Source organism: Haliaeetus albicilla, chromosome 14, assembly GCF_947461875.1.
Source record: "Haliaeetus albicilla chromosome 14, bHalAlb1.1, whole genome shotgun sequence".
NCBI classification, from domain to species: Eukaryota; Metazoa; Chordata; class Aves; order Accipitriformes; family Accipitridae; genus Haliaeetus; species Haliaeetus albicilla.
In genome coordinates, this window is record NC_091496.1 from 33,100,014 (window position 1) to 33,121,773 (window position 21,760).

At 39.4% G+C, this 21,760-nt stretch overlaps 1 protein-coding gene across 1 annotated transcript; it reads right to left on the reverse strand.

Moving 5' to 3' along the window:
* Positions 1-939: 939 nt before the first annotated feature.
* On the reverse strand, positions 940-21,672 carry TWF1 (twinfilin actin binding protein 1). The gene is made up of 9 exons (XM_069802230.1): positions 21,532-21,672; positions 18,212-18,289; positions 15,530-15,708; positions 14,158-14,253; positions 11,485-11,589; positions 6,726-6,851; positions 6,376-6,526; positions 5,829-5,950; positions 940-4,142 (listed from the first exon to the last, which is right to left on the reverse strand). The coding sequence occupies exons 1-9, from the start codon at positions 21,554-21,556 to the stop codon at positions 3,972-3,974; spliced, it is 1,053 nt and encodes a 350-aa protein (XP_069658331.1). The 5' UTR covers positions 21,557-21,672; the 3' UTR covers positions 940-3,971.
* Positions 21,673-21,760: the final 88 nt, after the last annotated feature.

A 21,760-nucleotide genomic window follows, 5' to 3' on the forward strand; every position in this document is an offset into this window, starting at 1 on the left:
ACTTTGAAAAGGATGCGAGGTCTTCATTAGTTATTAAGCCTCTATCAAATGTTCTTTGATCAGTTTGTCCAGTTGCCATTTGAGCCGACACAGCTTTTACCAGCCATAGTACTTCATGTAATTGAAATGGGAAGAATTGCCTCACCTTTATATTTGGGCTGGCCAGCTGGGAGTTTTATTGAACACCCACTGACCAAAATGCAAATAAATCTGCATCTGATATTCATGGTGACACAGGGGCCTAGCCTATTCCCTCTGACCTTGCTCCTGCTCCTCTTACAGGAATAACTTTGTTCCTGTATTGCATTTTTGCATTAAAATTATTCTCTTAAATCCTAGTTCAATCCAAAATCTTCAGATTTCCTTCTTTCAACTGCAAAATTGCCGTATCACCGATTTCCCCATGGGCGTGTGTTGGCAGGACAGTTAAAAGAAAAGCCAAACCACTAAATGTTCTTTTCAGCTTGAATTTTGAGGTCAATAGGAAAGCTTCAAGTGAACTACTTTCAGTTTAGACAAAAACCATTACTGGAACACCACCATTAATTATACTACCTCATGCTGAGCAAGTCACAACAGATAGAACTGTTAAATTACTAATCAACTACTTCAGCATTTTAAAAGGATATAAGAACTTTTTGAAGGGGCTTATTACTGACAGCATAAAAACCTCAAGAGATGATCACGCTTGGATCCTGCGATGGAGGCCTCAGTGCTGCTTCCAGAAGGCAACAGGAAAGTAGCTGTTTGTAACATACTGATTTTTCTCTCAATAGCAAAAGCCAGGAATTCTGTTCCTGCCCACCTCCCTTCTTACAGCCTGCAACCACTTTTTCTATACCACTTTCTAGTCCCGCGGGAACTGCCTCTTACGCATTGTGATGTTAGACTATAGATCTTTGTTAAAGAGAGTATGAAACGATTCAGACAACACCAATCTAAAGCATCAATCTTTATTTATAAAGTAAATTACAAAATAGAGAAACTTAGTTAATTTTAGCATATGAAGGTGGTTTTCATTGAATGCATAGACACCGTAAATCAAAAGTTTCCTTTATCAAAGTGTTTCTCCAAGTAATAGAGCAGTTACCTTGATTAGTTTTACAAACTTCTGACAGGAGTGTTTTAAAAGATCTAATTCTCCCTACCTTGCAATATAAACAGTTCAAAAATAATTACCTGTTATGTTAATTAACTATTTAATAGCTTGTGAGTTAACTGCAAGCAGCTGCATTGCTTTTGGGCTTTATGAAGGCCAACAACAATTTGAACAGACACTTTCAATTATTAAATGACCAGAGACAGTTAAAGGAGTAACTTCCACTAATGCCCTCATTTTGTGCTGGCTCTGAACATTCATTAACGGTAGTAGTGTTATGTGAGGCCACTATGCAGATGTAAACGTGATAGATCTTGCAAAAAGATCAGATGATGCTTATTGCTTTGTCAGGAGAATAGCTACGAGAGGCCTGGAGAGGCAGTGGGCAGTGCAAGACTTCACACCATTCTCTTTTAGAGGCGAGGAGGGGGGAAATACGCTCGGGACACAGCGCTGTGCTGGCTGCTCAGGGGTTTGTACACCCACACAGAGTATTTTCAAGTAAGGTAACTTACAATGTCTGGTCTGGGCCGAACTCTAAAGCAGCTCGTTATCAATGCCCTTGCATAATCACTTAACCAGCTCTCGCCATCTTCCAGATTAAGGTTTCTACCTCCTATCCTCATCTACCTAGGGCAGGATTAGGAAAAAAAACCCAACCAAAACACAACATGCACAGAACCGTATCAGGTCAAACTGTTCATTATTTAAAACACCTGGTATTAAAAAAAATTGAGTTTTACTGGCTCAAGTAAGTGTAAAAATGTATGTGCACTCTTGGTATGGCTGACACATGGGCAGGAATACTAAATTCAAACAAACCCTCTAGCAGCAATTTTTAACTGCCACACTCAAAGGTTTTCCTTTAAAAAAAAAAAACCCAAACAAAAACCCCAAAGTGAATTAGGTGTGCTGAAAAGATTCAGAATTCAACTAAAAATACATTTAATTACAGCATACAATGAGCTGCACACACACATTAACCATGTTTAAAAAGCAATGATGCTTGCCTGCCAGGTAGTATATAGAAGAACGGCTTCGAAGACCAGCGCCTTGCCCTGGGGGGAGAAGGCAAGAGGCAGAAAAAGAACACAGTAGCTAAGGGCAAGCAGGACATGAGCCGAGGATCAGGAGCTGTTGAATTGGATTGATGTAGTGTATAAGATTAAATGAAACAAGCTGAGGTGTCAAATTTCTACTGCATCTAAAAACCCACAGTAAAACCAACAACTATTGCAATCTTCACATTATATAGTGCAATCTCAAACATCGATAACAAGCTAGTATCTCTAAACAAAATAATATATAAAACAAATTTTATCAGGAACTAGTAGTGTCAAAGCATTATTTCCCTACAAAACTAGGTTAAAAATCTATCTTCCACCAGGTAAACACGCGATTCAGCTATATAATGTGTACAACCAGCACCTATGATAATATGCAGTGAACCAAGACTTGCAACTCCCATGTAGCTTTAAAAAAAACAAAAAACAAACAAAACCAAACCCCACAAAACTCACATACAAGACACTAAAAAGCAAGTCCCCTCTGGGGAATATAATCTATCCACTAGTATTTGCCTCATTACACAATTTTAAATATTTAAGGTCATCCAATACTTGACTTCCACATCTAATTCTTCTTTAATCCATTTATTAAAATAATCTATTTTTCCTCTTTCTATTAAACACATTACTGATGGTTTAATCAAGTTTAGACTATTCTGGCTGATTTTAGTACTTCTGGAGAGGGGGGGGAAAGACAAAATCCTAACCAGGTGCTGCCAGCAGTTATTCCAGAGCTAGTTGGATTTTGTTACAGATTTAAGTTACTATTAAAGTTCAAACATTTAGGAAAAGTCATTTTCAGAATACTTTGAAAGTTAAAATTGCAGTTGATACTGCAAACACACTAGGATCTCAAGAATAACTCACTGTTATGATGCAAATCTATTCAATTTTGACTGAACTTGCACAGGTTTAGATCCAATTGCACAGATAATCAATTATTTATTAGAAACTTTAAGCATATTGCTTTGAAAGCAGCTCCATAATCTACTGTATATACTAACTCACGCACTTTTAATCACCTTTTACTTGGTCATTCAGTACTTACTATGCAAGGCTTATGAGTGGTATAGAAGTCTGGCAAAGCTGTAGTGGTTTTGTCAGATTTCTTTAAAAGACAATTCCATTAAATTAGTTATAAATTTTAAATGACTATGCTTTTGCATGGGAAAACACCCAGCTATTCCTGAACGCTTACACTAATTGATGGATAACTGATTTTAGTTTATCTTTTCTATTACAAAAAAGCCAAACAAAACAACAACAAAACCCAACAATACATCATGTCAAAATCAGAAGAAAACCTTCTATTGTACTATTGTCCATTGCAGCCACAAGGAAAAATAAGGATTTATCTGGGACAATGCTACATAGCCCTTCAGCTCTTCCCACATGGAAAGCCTTATGGGTTTCAATAGGCTACTCATAAGAATACAGGTTTGTTATCTAGGCATACAGCTGCAGCTTACCCACAGAATACATGGGCTTAATAATCTTAGTCTGCAAAAGTTTATGGTCACATGTACAGCTATTAAATAACGGATTCTAATTTAAAATAAAGGGGTACTAGCTTAGTTTTCCTCTTCTAGCTTTGAAATAATTAGCTCTTCCACATGTCATAAAACACAGTCAACAAATATAATCCTGTAACAATATAAGAAGTGTTGAGGTCAGAAGAGAGAAGAGTAAAAACAGCCTTTTTTTTTTCCCCTAGCATCTATGAATGGAATGATTTCAGTTCATTACCAAAAGCCAGAATTTCATTTCTTACTGTAATACTTTATAACAAATGCAAACAACAGTTTCTAATCACTAGGAGTTTCAGTCTCTGCTGGACCTCTAATCAGTCTTCGTATTCCCCTCTTCCCTGCAGGACCTTTTGGTTTAGCAAAACTTTGTTTGTGAGCATGTTGTTTTGGATGAACCTCTTCATAAAGAAAGTCAGCAGTTAACTCATCACCATTATCTATTTCAATCTGGGAAAAAAAACAATGTTTACATTATTCATCTTAAAAGACCTGTTTAAAAACATTTTGAAATTTTGCTGAAGCTCGAAATACTATATTAAAACCGTATGTGCGATAATGTTCAGAATCTAGCATGAAATATTCTCCAACTTGTGCCTAATGCCCTGAGCAATCTTGGATATTTTTTCTGAGAATCCACTATACTCTTACCAGTATTAAGTGTGACCTAATTTAATTATTTTTCCTGAAATATAAGCACAACTACACAGTACATATGCCAAGAAACTTCCTCTGTCCCAAGCTTTAGCACAGTGTATATGTTAATACTATCTAGGAGTACACATTCCATGTGGAAACAAGTGCTTATTTACTCATCTGTAAAGTAACTTCCTTAATAAGAGGTGAGGAAGCAGCATGCGGATCTTTCAGAACTACAATTTCCTTTCTTTATTTTTCCCCTCTAAAATCAAAACTTTTCATTGTCCCAACGCAACCTCCACATTTTAAGAATTAATTTTTTTTCACTAAAACTCATTTTCAGTAATTGTAAAAGCAATGTGCATACATATTGTTGTCTGTTGAGATGGAAGGGGAGGAGTACAAACAGCTTATATGATTAGCTGGCTACTGCAACTCAGCAAGTATTCAAGCCAGGGAAAAACCAAAATAAGGTTAATGAACAAAAAGGGGGGCTGTTTTGGTTTTTAAAATTTAAGCGTATAAACCTGAATGGAAAGAAAATACTGTTCTCAAGCCAAACCCCATTGTTCGGAACTGCAGGAATTCAGAATTCAGAGAAATCCTTCGGCCCTGCTCTGCTGAGCATTCAGCACTTCATGGCCCGCCAACCATAGCACTTGACAGACCTGCCAGCCAGGCACAGTATTGCTGTTACAAGTACATGCTTCAGAAACAGGTCTACAGGAATTTCAGGAGTCACATGGTGCCTTTATTTTGTTGTAGAAAGCAAGTTTCTAATAACTACATATAAAAACACATAGTGATAATCTACTTAATTCATGTCACCTCAGTAAAAATGGGTAGTATTAACTCTGCTGGTTTTTAGGTGGACGTAATCCCCACAGAAACCAAGCCTCAATTCACAGCACATATGTTAAGAATGTAACCATAGGTCACATTCCTATAGACCATTCCTATGGTCTCTGCTCTGGAAGTGAGAAGCAACTTATTGCATAGTAGTAAAATCTCTATCATGTGAAAAGATCAGCTTACTTGCAAGTTCTTGTTTGGCCCATCAAGGACTCCCAAGGCAGCAGTTTTAAGTTCCAGAACTGCAGCTTAAAATTATTTTGAAAATCCTTAAATAACCTTGGCTTTAAAGGAATTTAGTGTTTAACAACAGCAATGTGTTGTGGTCCAAAATACGACAGGCCTTTTAGTAAGAAATCATGTTAGTTCTAAACAGTCCTCCAAAGTACTCTCAGAGACTCCCCTTGATGCACAAGGGTATGTTTGTTAAAGCTATGAAAGTGTAGAAATAACCAGAGAAAGCCTTCCATGACTTAACTTTGTATCTGGAGCTTTATCAACAAGTATTTCTTGTTCAGGACAAACTTTAATAGTTACACAACACTTTTCATTGTTTAGAGAACATGGTGGCAGAGCCAGTTATAGTTAGATATTAAGAAGGGAACAGAGGGATAGAGAAAATACCAGTATAGCCAGTGTACTTACCTTTCTAATTATCGGCATCCACAACTGTCTTTCTACAATTTCTAACAGTGGACTTTTGCAACTAGAGTAGAGCATTCGTTCTCGTATACTACAGGTGTACCCTGGCATAGAGTAGATGAAAACTGCAGAAAAACAACACAAATCAGACCATAACTACACTCCATCAAAACCGGTATCATAAACTCATTTACAGCAGGGAGGCAATGCAAATGAACTATGCAGTCTAAAAGGGGAAAAATGTGACACCTCTTTTGGGGATCTTTTTTGCTTCAGCAAGTGTTTCATTTCAAATAGAGGATGAGAGAATGGCCAGTATCTTTATGTTTTCACATGATGACTGATTTATGGGTGTTCATAATCAAAAGAGATAGCTCACTGCTTTCTAAACATAAGGACTCTTCAGAAGTCAGTTTCACAACCAAATGACTCTGAAATTTATGCTCATGCTGATAGATTACTTTTATGACACATCTTTCTCTGCACCTCAGAATTACTAAAGTACTTGAAACAAGCCAATGAAATTTCATATTGGGAAATCTTCTCATACCTATGGATTCCAAATAGTCTCCTTCATGGGCATGCTTATACAGGAAAAAGTGGTAACGCGCAGCATCCTTTGGAATTCTTTTTGGCAAGTCCTTAAGTTCAGTATGAAGTGTGTTGGCCAAAATAATAGTTTCGTTTTTCATATCAATTTGCTGTTAACAAAGCAAACCTGAATATAGTTAATACACAGAAAGCAAACCAGAGAACACAACAGGATGGGAAAAAAAATTTGAATTAATCTAATACAAAATGATAATTTATGAGTGTACGTCATGAATGCATGTTGTTTAATGTACGGGTAATATATTTTATACTCACTATTAAAAAATAGTTAAAGTATTTTATACTTGCCAGTTGTACATAATTGAGTTTCTTATTTTTCAATTTCTCCAAAGCCTGAATAGCTTCTTTAGCAATGGGGAATGCTACTCCTTGCAACGTTTGATGCTTGGTATCTACGCCAATGTCCGTCTGTACCTGGAACACAAGTCAATTGAGATGTAAACGGAAACCTTTGCAAGCATTTATTTGGTTTCATACAATAACTGACAATGCATTGCATATGGTTACACCCAGCGTTAGCAGTAGCTATTCCAAGAATAAACCACCCTAAAATATCACCCCCTTACACAACAGATTTGCATTTTTTAATTTACAGGTCATGTTTGTTTGCTAACCTGAAAACAGTTTCATATCTCTGAAACAGCTGGCTTTGCAGAGCCAACAGAATCATGAGAGGGAAAACTGGCTCAAGTGTCAGTGAAGAAGCTCTAAGTTAAATTCTGGTATAAAGGTACAATAAGCCAGGAGGAAAGAGCTTGATTTTCATATGCTGTGTTATACTTTTGAACTGACAGTGTTGCTCATAAACTTTGTTGTATCTTGAAAAATTTTAGATTGAAACATACAAATGTCATTTCTAGGCAGTCAAAATTTTCAGAGGAAAAGAGAAATTATGTCTTATGAGACAAACTGATCTTCTTGAAGGAAAAACAAAGTAACTTCCCTCCCTCCTGTTTCAACACCCTCCCACCAAAAGCCTATACCAAAAAAGAAAGCAAACAAAACCAAACAAAATCTTAAGTTTTAACCTCTAAAAGGTCTAACATAAAGTAAAAAAATCCAAGGTAACTGCAAGCTAGACAATTGTTCATAATCCAGTTATGTTAGTTACAAATTACTTGAGAGAAAAGAACAGTTATTTTAAAGCCATTTTTCAAGAATTTATATTTATCTTAACATTCATGCAGTTTCTCTCAAAATGAGCTCCCGCTTCATTTTCCCAAGTCTGAACTTATTGTCTAAGTATTAGCTTTTGAATATATTGACTTCCTTTTATAATTTCACAAATATATTTAACATTGGTGATGAAGCAGCAAAAATCAGAAAAGTGTACAAAATGGAAAGTGTGGGTCTCAGATCTACCAACTAGAAGATGTTCAGCTTTAATTAAAAAGAGACACTAATGAAAGATGACACAAACTAATAAAAAAATGAAAAACAAAGATACTTGGGGCAACACTAAATTATACTCCACATTTTAAGGAACAGCTTGTCAGAAACAAGGAAAGAGGAGAAGAAAGCAGGTGGAAGAGCTTACTTTTGTATAAAGATTGACAAATTTATGAAGGAGGTTATATAAAAAATATTTGCAAAATATATCTGCATAAAAGCCTGATTAATAAACATAAAATACGCATCACAAAAATAATAAACCATAATAAAATACCATACTATAGAAACCATATAAAAATGCAGGTAGAAAAAAACCCCAAACATAAAAGTGAGCTGTGAAACATGGGGACAGGCAAGGGAAGAGAGTAACCCATCATAACTCCACATTTAAGAAAATGAACAAAATCTACTTGTCCATACTGCAACATATTTCAGATAATTAAAGCAAACCAAAAACACCTAAGTCACTTAAAAATAGTAAATTCACACCATAAGATTTGTTAGTGATGGCTGCTAATTGGTGGATAAAATGGCAGATGAAATTTCCTGTGAATAAATGTAAAGTAACATACGCAGAAGGAAAAAAAACAATTCTCTTCTACCTGTATGGTGACGGGGTTGAGCTAGCTACTACCATTCAGGAGCAAGACCTTGCAGGTCACACTGAATGACTCTGAAAATATAAGCCCAGTGGCCAGTCTTGGCAAAAAAAAAACCAAAAAAAAAAAACCCAGAAAAAAACCAACCAAACCCCAACACTCCCCACCCACAACTGAGAGGTTAAAAATTATTAGAAAAAGAGTAGAGAACAGAACACATCATTACACACTGTAGATATCAGTAACATGCCTGCATCCTGAATACCACATACAGTTCTGGCTTCCCCATCCCTCCATCTCATAAATTTTATAGCAGAACTGGAAAAACTGCAGAGAAAAGCAAAAGGATCAGAAGTACGGAGTGCCTTCTCTAGGAGGAAGAACTACCTAGATTAGGACTCTTCAGCCTGAAAGAGATAACTGATAAGGAATACAGAGGCCCACGGATATAGTAGAATCATAGAACGGTTTGGGTTGGAAGGGACCTTTAAAGGTCCCCTAGTCCAACCCCCCAGCAATGAGCAGGGACATCTTCAACTCGATCAGGTTGCTCAGAGCCCCCTCCACCCTGACCTAGAGTGTGTCCAGGGACGGCGCATCTACAGCCTCTCTGGGCAACCTGTTCCCATGTTTCACCACCCTCATCGCAAAAAATTTCTTCCTTCTATCTAGTCTAAATCTACCCTCTTTTAGTTTAAAACCATTACCCCTCATCCTATTGCAACAGGCCCTACTGAAAAGTCTGTTCCCATCTTTTTTTTAAGTCGCCTTTAAGTACTGGAAGGCTGCAGTAAGGTCTCCCTGGAGCCTTCTCCAGGCTGAACAACCCTAATCCCTCAGCCGTTCTTCATAGGAGAGGTGCTCCAGCCCTCTGACCATTTTTGTGGCCTCCTCTGGACCCACTCCAACAGGTCCCTGTCTTTCTTGTGCTGAGGACCCCAGAGCTGAACGCAGTACTGCAGGTGGGGTCTCACCAGAGCAGAGTAGAAGGGGAGAATCATTTCCCTCGACCTGCTGGCCAGGCTTCTTTTGATGCAGCCCAGGATACAGTGGCTTTCTGGGATACAGTTGGCTTTATCAAAGGGGAGGGGGAAACCAAGGAATGACTTAGTGACTTTTCTCTGCCTTCCCCACACAATCTGCAGGGATATCAGAATAAACTAGTAGATAGCAGGCAGTGGCTCTTTACATAGTACTTTGTCAAGCTGTGGAATACATTGCCATAGGATCTGTGGCCAACAAAAACTTTATGTGGATTTAGAAAACAACAAGACTAGATGATGGATGAAAAACCCATTAAGAACAATTATAAAGTAAGACATCATCTCTTGCTCAGGAAGATCCCTACCTGCAAACGCTAAGGCAACAGAAGAGTATTCAAGGGAATTATCATGGCCTTCTTGCCATGTTCTTACACCCTTCCCAGATTTGTGCTGTTGTTCCCTCAGGGACTTGACAGCAGACTAGGTGATCCTTTGATCTGACCCAGTAAAATATTTCTTAGGGTAATTATGAAAGAATATACATATGAAAAACTCTTTTTTCTTTCTTTTTTTTTTTAATCAGAAAGCTTTTATAGTTTTCTGAGTCTAATTACAGGCTTCATAATGGTGGAAACAATGAAGAGAGAAATGACATGTTAATGTATTGCGAGATGCTTCAAACAAAGCCAAAATGGCAGCAATCTACAGTTTACGTATCTCTGAAAAGCACAGCTATTGCTGCTGAAGTTTCATAATAGCACATAAAGTTTTAGTCTGCATGAATCAGCTGTTAAACACAGCGTATGTAGTGCAAAAGAGATAATACCAATACCAGAAGTGATCATCAATACCACAAAAGTTTTACATTCATTAGTGGTTTTGTTTTTTGTTTTTTTTTTTAAAAGCTGTTCAAGTAAAATGCAGTGTTTGATGATGATGAATGCACTTCTACATTGGATTAATCAAAAATAGACATGGAAAATAACAAAAGATACCACTGTAAAAAAGTCAGTAAACAACAAAGTTGCAAGCAAAAGCACAGTAGAGTGAAAACATGAGAGAAGATTCAGAGCTGCATTTAACACGATGGTTTGCTGGTATCCAGCTGCAGAAACAAATCATATTTCAAACACATGTACCACAGCTGTAAAATACAAGCCTAAAGCACTAATAAGATCAGCACATGACCTATTTTAAAACATGCCTGAACACAAACAGTGATCAAGTGAAGGAAAAATTTGAGAAAAAATCCTCTGAAACTTTTCAGTCACTAGCTAGCTGGCAAACCTCAAACTATTTGGTTAAAGGCATTTGTTAGAGGTTTTTCTATAAAAGCATTTGTAGCAAAAGCAAATCAGTCTCTTAAAAGGACTAGCTACTTGTTTTGGATTTCTATTTTATTTTTACTGGCATTCCGTTCACTTCCTCTCAAAGACAAGTGCACTGGTCCTGGAAGCTAAGTACGTTTCCTCTAGGAATAAGGCTGCTGAAATACTCCTGGCAATCATTCACTGCAACAGTTGCTATTTTATGTTTTCTCTACAGTTTCTACCACCATGGGAAAGGTATGTGGGCAATCACAGAATGGTTGAGGTTGGAAGGCACGTCCGGAGGTCATCTTGTCCAAGCGCCCTGCTCAATCAGTGCCACCTAGAGCCAGTTGCCTAGGTCTCTGTCCAGATGCCTTTTGAAGTACCTCCAAGTTGGAGACTCCACAACCTCTCTGGGCACCTGTGCCAGTGCTCAGTCACCCTTCACAATGAAGCACATCCCATGATACTAAAAGCATGTTAAGAGCCAAAAATGCAACAATTAAGCTCTGCAGTAGTGAGACCTCTGACTCAGACACTAGGCCTTGCAAACTCAGCAAGATCATGCCACTTCAATTCCAGCCATCATCATCCTGCAGTCTCAACTCATTGAGAAATAAATCTATATTCTTGTCCACTAAAACTTTCTGAAACTTGCCATTTTCTGTTCTGCCCTTTTCTACCCTAGAAAGACTTTTTCCCTACAATACATTTGGAACTCTGCACCCAGTTTCCCACCCACGCTTGAAGACACTGTACATACCTCGTTAATCTTAATTTGTCGAAGTTCCTCTTCTGCTGCAGTCAGAGGTGCAGGGGAGGACTGTGATATCAAATATTTTTTATATCCATTCAGTGAAACGTCATCCTGAAAGCACAATATCAATATTGATCATTTTTTGATACTAAGTTTTGTTCAAAGATGTTCTATGCAACATAAAAGCAGCTACCTCCCATACAGTTATGGTCATTTTATTTGAATGGATTACAAGTGTAGGTACATTTGCAAATTCAGCTCATCTTCCTGTACAGCAGGGTCCACTGGGCTGCTCTTGTACCCAGTTGTACCGTGGACAGCATTTCCACAATTGGTTCCCAATTACCTTGCTAATTCAGAGATTAGCATTAATGAAGACTGTGTGCATGAAGTTATTCAGCCTTCTTGGACAAAACCTCACAGAATTGCAACAATTCTAATAAATAATAATAAAAAAATCTATTCTCTTTTAAAATTTGCATGCTCAGACTGGAAACTTATTGGTAGTTTTCTACCTAAAAAATGGGAGACAGAAATGCTACCTTAGGACAGAGAGTAAGCACATGATACTGCAAATAGTTTAGGATGCAACAACACAGAAGCAATGAATTCTGATAACCACTTGAGGGAATTTGTTAATACTCAGCGTCAGTTGTGGCCCTCTCCAAAGAGGTTGATACCAGAGGCAAATCCTGTTGTGTTTATTAAGGTAGTCACTCATAAAAGGTTTATGCAATATGCATATTGTATGCATATGCAGTATGCATATGCAATCATATGAATGTGATTTTATACTCGAGTTCTCGGGAGAAAGAGAAAGCTCCTTCTTAGCTCTTCCCTTTCTGAAAGAGACAGACATTCCCAAATACAATTTCCAGTGCCAATATTCCATTATACCTTGTTTCAAGTGAAGTAGCAGGTGGGACCATAACCAGGTTCCACCAGGATAACAGAGCTGGTTGCAACTAAACCGTCCTTGTGTCTAACAAATTAAAGACAGAGTAACCCACTGGATGCTGACCAAGATTCTGACTGAGGTTTGTGACTTGAATACCTTGAAGAAGCTGTGATTTTCACACAGATGAACTTTAGAAGCCACCTACAATTAAGAAGTTTATAAAGACACCAAAACCAACAACTCAGAGATATTTTAAGCTGTAACATAATGAACTTGGGAAAAGCGAGTTACATTGACTCCGCCCTCTAAGTGCCCCAAGCACATTCTGAAATAACAGACAAATGCAATGCTCCCTCCTTACAATTGAGATGGGAGCTCAGACTTGGGCTCTGAGTTGTAGGGCTAGACGCAAATTCTACACATTACATAGACTGCTAATGGTTTGGTGCAAGTAGCAGTGAGAGATTAGTTGATTGAATGGGCAAGAAAAAAATAACATGACCTCTGCCAGTATGCAACTGGTCTTAGCAACTCAGTTATCTACTTCTCTAGAATACAGCCTCTCCAGAGAGGTTTGTTAGTGTGTCTGTTAGGCTAATGAAGCCTCCATCACAGGTTAATGCTTAATATAACAAATTATTTACTCTGTGAGCAGCAGAATTACTAGCCTCGTGTCCTTAGGGACTTGTGTGTCCACCACAACAGCCCATGTTTCTTCCATAGCTTTTTCCCCACTACAACATCCTCTATTCTTCCCCAAATCTCCATCTCCTTCCCTTCCTTCAGCACCAGCTCCCTGCGTCAATAGTAGCTGTGCTTTGGTTCAGATCTGTGCATATGATGAACTAATTAACAGGCCAAACAGAAGATAACTGCTGCAGTCTCTCTGTCTTTGCCGAAGGAAGAAAAGGGAAATGATAATTTGGATCTCTAAGTAATTATCAGTTTTCATGAAAGCTACAGGAAGTCTGTACCTTTGAGAACTCTAACTTGTATTTCTTTAAAACTGGCAATGGATTAAAAAGTCAAGACTATCTGATGTCTGCCTGACAAACAGGCAAACATCACAACCATGTAAGACTTATTTCCCAAAGAAACCAAGGTAATGCAATAGCCTCACATTTCCTTGCATGCACAGCACTTGCAGGCTTTTCAACATCCCTTAGAAGCTTGTTAGATTTCATACATGCACTTTTCAATTATCTTACCATAAGTGAACAGTCAACCATTAGTATTTTCATTGAACACATCAGTAGCTACTAAAATTCTCTCTCCATAAGTTAAGATGGCAGCCATGGACTTGAGCTACATTTTATGGTCAAATTCTAAAGAACTGATAGCTTAATATCCTTGGTTTAAGATAAAAACATTTGTTTTCAGATGTTAACAGCTGACAGATCGCTGTTATAGCCCGCTTCTGATTCAGAACTATACATCCAAAATGGCTTCTGTATACAATTGGCCTGAAAATTAGAGTGTTACAGCTTTTAGAGGATTCACATGCAGGCAATAAAATTAAGAGAGGCTCCTATTATTCTTAGATTACTTAGTTTCCATAACTATTTAAAGCAAGGACTTCTTAGCCTGAAGTTGTTAAAAATACTTAGTTACTTGTTCAAATGAGAGCAATTACATTCTAACATTGGAATAATACACACAGCTTTTAACTCTTTTTTCCTTAATCAAAAAAGAACAGAAACACCACAAATTCATACCAGTAACATCAGCTACTATATTTAGTATTTAAAGTCAATGTGCTGACTATAAAAAGAAAAACATACCTGTACCGTTCCAAATACTTCATCCTTAATATGACCACCTCCAAATTCTTTCTTAAGTGTAGCTCGTGTTGCTGCATACAACATTTTTTGACGAACCTAGCATATAACAAAACAGTGTTGTTTTGGGTTTGGTTTTTTTTTTTTTGTGTACACAGAGAATCTAGCATATTGGTGTACCAAGTGCATTAACAAACACCTTTCTTGAACAAATATTTTAAGTGTTGAAACTGCATTGTGAAATTGTAATTCTTAATAAAGACTAAAATCCACAGAGCTCTGGATCACGATACTAACATGGGCTATTAAATTCTCAATGGCATGATACTATGCATTATTATCAAAGTAATTCCAAAACTAAATTGCAGCTTTAGTAAGAGTATGAGCCTTCTTTTCAAGGGGGGGGGGGGGGGGGGAGTCAACATAATCTTTACTAATTTTAAATGGGAAAAAACACAATTGTTTACCTGTTTTGTCACTGGTCTGTGTAGTAATGGATACCACAGATTGAGAAAGAGACTGCAAATAAGTTCTTATTTTTGATTTGACAGTGACTCCAGATAGTTTTGTTTCAACTAGAGAGTGGAAGAATGAAATTTTCAGGGGGTAGAAGACCTAATGGTGTTTGCTCCCTATCAACTTGTGTCTAACATAGTCACTTACTCCTCTCTCAACAGTCCCATCTTCCCACCGTATTTCACCGTCATGCCATCCTCACCACAATACCCCACCTTTTCCACCTAATCTCTTCTATGCACTCCAACTCTTGGTGTCTTACTATTTCCTAACTGCTAGTGAAAATAGTAGGAATACTGGAGTAGCTTTACTTTCTGTCTTCCCTTATCTCTCATTCCCAGAATCTAGTTTGTCCTAGAAATCCTTAACTCTAACCTCAGTTCCCTCCCGTGTTCTCTAACTACTGGCTAAGAAACAGTATATTCTGTGGCAGGTCACAGATCCATGAGTGTCAGCTGGGCAGCCAGCAAGCTGAACAGAATAAACAGCTTGAGCTCACACTATAATCCTTCTCTCTATGATAACACCCATTGAGATTTCTGTCCTGTATCTTTCAATGAATTTTCATGAAACACTGACAGAAAGACAGACAAACAGACAGGGCAAAAACATTGTCTTGTCTCCTCCAGTCAGGCTAGAAATAAATTGGATCAGCTGGACTCCATCTAGATCAGTGATATTGCTCCTCAGTCAGCTTCAAGGAAGATTTTTTTTTTCTCAGTTTTCTTGGGGGGAAGTGACGGGAAGGTTGGGAAATGCTTCATTTCTCAAATCCTCTTCCTTCATATCTAGGATTCAGATCAAATGGCACTGTTGAAAAATCATTAACAACATGAAGCCTCTGACGACTGTTACTTACAGGAGAGTGATCAGGTGACCATGCAATGAAGATCCATTCATATCCTTGAGCATTCTGAGAATCTAGTCTGTATAATATATAACATGGTTGCTTGTCTTCAAGAAGGGGAAGGACAAAGGAATCATAATCCTTTTCCCATGATCCAACTGGCTGCCTAGAGGATCCCACAACAAGCTGCTCTATAACCAATAACCAAAGCTACAGGTTAGCAACAATACAGTTAGTACCGTTTCTCAAAATTGGCAATAAACAGTTATTCAGACACCTCATCTTCGATAATTATGCCCACAAGAATGGAAGTCAAGAACAGTCAGAGTGAAAGCGGGTGAATTCCTACCAAAGCTGCGTACTTTCAAACCCTAACTTACTTTAACCCAAATACAAATAGTTGAGAAGTAATATGCTGGTTGTCATCAAGTTCTTTGATCTGAAGGGATAAGAGTGTTTTTAGCATAAGGTACACAGAAGGGAAATAAAAACTGTCTTCTGCCAGTTAGTTTATTTTCAAATTGGAATACTTAAGTAGAAACAAGATGAGAGCAAGCTTTTCAATTTTAGAATTAGAATTATCGATGCTCTTGCTGTAACATATTAGCATTTGTAGTCATTGTAAGAAGTCAATAACTCAGTTACACAGTGAAAAGAGTTTGGAATGAATACGCTTGCACTGATCACTTTAACTTGACTATGTAAGTAGATAAACCTCTTTCTAATACAGCTTCATAACTATGGTCTCTTTAAATGACTGAAATTGTTTATTATGTATAATTGGCTTAAGTCTGTACAGAATACTTCAGATGAGATTTAATTATGTGAACAGCTGTAGCAACAAGATTTTTCTCTTATTTATAAATCACATCTCAGCTTCCAAAGGAAACTATTAGTATAGTGCCTTTCAAAATATTTATCAGCTTCTCAATAAATACTAGCCCGCACAATCAACACAGAAATACCTTGTTTAAATGAGATCCTACAACAGCTTGAGGACCATCATAGAAGGCAGTATACAAAATATCTTTTAAGAGTCTAGGACCCAATTTCTAAAACTTCAGACAAAAGTTCAACAGTATACAAATGCCTCTACAGCAAAATTTTCAGAGAAAGGCACTCCACCACAGTAAGTCACAGAACATGAACAGCTCAGGGAGAGGGTGTTTGGCCTTTCTCTGAATTAGATGCAAAGTAGCTGAAGTTGAACACATAGACCAAAGTATTCAGAATGTACTTGCCAATTCTGAACTCTAGGTGGCTTTACACTCACTTGGATTTAAGATAGAAAAATACAATCAGAGGAACTATTGCCCAGCTGCAAACCTCTTCTCTTATTAACTCAGATTAGCAGAACTCATTTTGACTATTATCTGTTGACTAAGGGCAGCTGCTGAAAGCTCCTGCAGACAGATGAGGCAACTGTCCCTCTTCCAGTATTCTGGGAGTTTTACAGGTTTCTTTTTGAACTGTGCAAAATAGTATTAAAGACTGGATTCTGCTTCTACATAGAGACAAAATGCACATAGATATACACGCACACACAAAAAGTAAAAAAAAAAGGGAATGTCTTCCATTTGCATCTTATTTCTAGGCTTCAATTCATATTAAAAAGCAGCATACACACAAAAGCATATTGGTTTACCTTGCCTAATGGGGGGGGGGGGAAATCAATGGTATGCTAGCATTTGCTACCTTGTGCTAGTGAGACTTTACCACAGTGACGTGCCTATAATGTTACTATTGCCACTTCCTTAAGGAAAGCAGTATTAAAATGTCAGAAGACTTCCTAAGAAAAGCAAAAAGAAGGTAACAGTGGGTTATTTACCTAGCAATAAAAGTATGTATGCGTATGTACATGTACACACATGTACCTTTCTCCAGCTAAGAGGTATTTCAGTGTACTGTAAATAAATGAACTCTAGAAAGAACAAAAAAACCAAGGTGCGCATTTGACATATTTGAAAAGATGGACTAAACCATTAAGTGTCTTATACAGTCAACCAGCATTGCTATTAAAAAAAAGTAATTATGCATTCTATCTTGCAATGTTTGCAGCCTTGATCACTTGCCAAGAAACTCAAAGATCAAACTCAGGTTCTGCAACAAATTGTGTAATTTTGTATTTATACATATACGTGAGATTTAAGGAAGAGTTTTAGCTTTGAAAATTTGTCCAAAGTTACAGAATTTTAAAGGTATTTTCTGTGTAGCCAGATTACTACTTAAACATCTGCTTTAACAGGACTTTCTACACACAGCTGATCCCAGTATAAAAGGCAGATAACACATATACTTCATCTAAAGTGACTAGCTACTGTGTAAGAATCTCTCTCTCTAATAAAAGTAACCAAAGTGCCAAAACACTACACAGGTGTGGAATTCTTTTTCCTCTACTCTTTCTTTAGTAAGAAGATAAGAGTAAGCTCATTTATATTATCCATGTGAAATACACAGCTGTTCTTGATAATATATGAAATGACATTTGGAAGAAAAATTCAAATGCAAAAATACTGTAGCATCATACTGAAAAGCTTAGCATCACCAAAACTTAAATGTTGCCTTCTGTATATGAAAGACCTTAGTAACATTAAGTTTTGCAGTTTTGTTTTTTAAACAATTACACATTTAGGTCACAAAACCAACTGGGAAAATATCTAAAAGAATCAGAGAAAAGATTAAAATTTGACTAACCATTGTCAATGACTATTTTTAAAAGCCTGTATTGTCCATTTCTGGCTCCAACAAAGGTGTCTTTAACACTTCCACTAGCTGAAAAAGAGAAAATATAAGTAACCAAATTAACACATTTCACTTCCCTAGAACAAAGAATATTCATGAAAGTAAGAACAACACTGGAAAAATGTACATCTGGCCCCTCACTACAAAGTTGGACTGAAAAAGGAACACAGGAGTGATGTTCCCTCTATGCTGCATACTGTTCCAGCCACTGGCATGCCACAAAAAGATGACAAGCAACATTATGAAATAGCCCTGCTTTCTAGCACACCGTATGATTTTCAACATTGTGAAAATTAAAGGTGACATCACATCATTATTCTCAGGTTTCAGTGTTAACACAGCAACACAATAAAAATATGACGCATCTCAAATTACAATAGCTTCATGAAGTCTGCAGTCTTAGTACAAACTTTCAGACAGAAACTTTACGCCTGCCAGGAAAATGTTAGAGCTTGTCTGGCAAGAGTGCTGGTCTTTCCTAAGGACACGCCTCTGAAGAGTACCAGTGAAGGCTGCCACTCATTGCTCATCTTTCATACCACCTTACCTCTTTCTATGTATCTTGATGGCACTGTTCAAATCCCAACCTAGCACAACAGGATAGCTTTATAATGAATTTACAAAGAAGTAACTTAAAAATATTTTAAAACATCCATAATTCACATTGACACTACACCGCAAACATGATAGACTCAATTCCCTAAGCACACTGAAGAACTGTGCTTGAGTCATGGGAAGATCATTCTTATCTCAACTGCTTTGCTAAATAACCTGAGTGCAAATCAGTTTAATTATACTGTAGACAGGGGGTTGTACAGCATTTATCAAAGAACATTTAGTGCAAGCTGGTCCTTTAAGTAATCCTACAGCATGCAGCATAGCACCAGCAAAACAAACATCAAACCAGGAAACAAATAAAATGGATTATTTATAGTCAGGTTGAGGCCAACTGAACAGATGGTCAGATGGTATCCAGCAACATTACTGTCCATACGCAAAACATTTTAAATTTATGCCCATCGAAGTGATGCCCAGGCCCATTCTGAAATTCCAAAATGATGTGGGAGGGAAAGGGGGTGTTAAACAAACTGAACTGCATTGGGTTACCAGTCCAACCCCAGCTTCATCCCAGTTAGCATCTTCCTGCTAACGAGTACAGACCCTCACTGTAATCTGCTGCCAGGTTTTCTAATTGTCTCTGCTGGTCCTCACCATCCCATTCAGCATGCAAATGCTGCACCACTTTCTAGACCTTTCGGTTCCCCCAGGACTTTTTTTTGTCCTCTTCTTGTCTATTACGTTTTTGTTCTTTGTTCTCTCATTTCAACCCTACACACCAAAACGAGACCAAAATGCAGCAGTCCCTGCACCAATACCAGAACTGTGACAGCTCCTGAAGTAACATTTTGAGACAAGACATTTGAGAAACCACCTCACTATCAAGTGATCTATGCTTTTTTTTTCTCATAAAGGTTTTAAAATTCACAAGAGAGCAATGTGATTTTCTACTTAAACTTTCTGCATAGCAGAGACCTACAGAATTAAAATTTGAGTTTATTTCACAAATATTTCACAGGGAATATTAATTTTAAATTTAGAAGACTGTGAACATATTCTAAGTGTATTCTCCCACAGCTCAACGCATTCTGCAACTTCCTATGCTATTTATCTGCACTGGCCTGTTTGAAAGTCCAGTCCTTTTAGCAACGGCCTGGTACATATCACTGTCCCCATGACTTCATTTCTGTTGCCAGAAAAGAGCAGCCCATGCTGCCAAATCTTGGAATTGTTTATGAGTGACAGTAGCCTGTTTGTAGCTAAAGCCAGCAGTGGCACAACAAGTGCTACTGCTCTTCCAAATTGCAGAAGCAGATGCTTTGCTGCAAGCAGGACTCCTGATTAGTGCCTTCCGAGTTCTCTACAGCTCTCCTCAGAGGACAAAAGATTCTCAAAGACATGAAGGAGAGCAACAGAAGAGGCTCAGCCACTTTTCTTGCTTGTGGTAAGCAACAGGATATTCTTCTGCTCCTCCCTCCAGCATTGCCAGGAGAGAGAACAAGGGAATGAAGAGCCACTGTAACAGTTTTCCCCAGCCTGGAAAAAAAGCTATCTCAGACGCACCTCTCGCCTGAGAAGGGTTGAAAACTTAAGACAAGAAGCAGCAAAAAAAGAGCAAAAATTGGCATGCGGGAAAGGAAAAGAAGAGAGGCGAAAGGGTGCAGACCAAATGCAGCCGATGGACAAAAAAGGGAACAGAAGAGCAGTTAAGAGCTGCTGTGGCTGGGACAAAAGTCACCTTCAACAATAAATATGGGAGAGCAGGCAAAGTACACGGTACTAGTCACCGAACAAGCAGACCGCAGAAATCGAGGCAGTAAAACCCGACACCCGCCCCCCCCCCCATAATCCTGCAGTATAATCCCTGCTTAGCAATTCTGTGATGCGGGGGGGACCCGGTAATACTGAGAAACAATACGCTGCCGTCTTCTAATTGCTCCTCGCCCCCCTCCAAGGCCTGGAAACATGAGCAAAACAAGGATCCCCCCCCCCTTTTTCCCCTTCGTGGCCTCCAGTGATGGGCTCTTCAGCGGCCTTCCCTGCCCCGGGGCTCCTGGTTCTCCTCAGGGCTCCCGTCCCAAACGGACCCAGCAAAACGACCCTCGGCGTTTCCCACCCTGTCCGACCCATCCCATCCCATCCCAAACCCGCCTGCGGTGACCCCCAGGCAGGGGACAGCTTCTCCCAAAGCCGGGAAAGGCGGGAGGTGCCCGGGGAAGCCCCCACCGGCCCCGGTTGTCACCTCAGGACTCGCCCCGCCGCAGCAGGACAGCCCGCGCTCGGGGAAGTTACCTGAGGAGAGGGGGGCCGGGGAGGGGGGGGGGGCTGCTCGCCGTTTATGTTTTTTTTACAGTGAATACTTTCCTCAGGCGGGCTCCCCACCGCTCGAAGGCGGACAGGAGCGGTTAGCCGTGCGAATAAACCCCGCGAGTCCTCGCCTGACTGGGGACGAAGCTCTGGGTTCGAGCTTCACACACCCCCCCACCCCACCCCACCTCCCCCGCCATCCCGCGGCGAACAAAGAGCGCGGCAGGGGCGGGGGGAAAAGAATTCCGCCGGGAACGGCCCGTTAAACGGCCACAACGGCGCTGCTCCGCCCGGCTGGCTAAGGGGAGAGGAGGGAAGATGGGGGGGGCCCTGTCACGAAAGGCAGGTGGGCACCGCGGTACGGAGGCGGCGGTTAAAGCTCGCGGGGGAGAGCAGCGCGGGTATACCTTGGATACCGGTCTGGTGGGACATGTCGCGCCCGGGGCAGCGCAGCCTGCTGCCGCCTCCGCCGCCGCCTCCTCCTCCCCGCCCGGCCCGGCCCGGCCCGGCTCGGCTGGGCTCGGCTCGGCCGCGCACACGTGACGCGCCGCCGCCACTCAGCGGCCGGGAGGGAACGCGGCGCCTTCCGGGCCCCGCCGGCCCGGGCCGGCTCCGGGGGCGGGCAGCGGCCGCCGC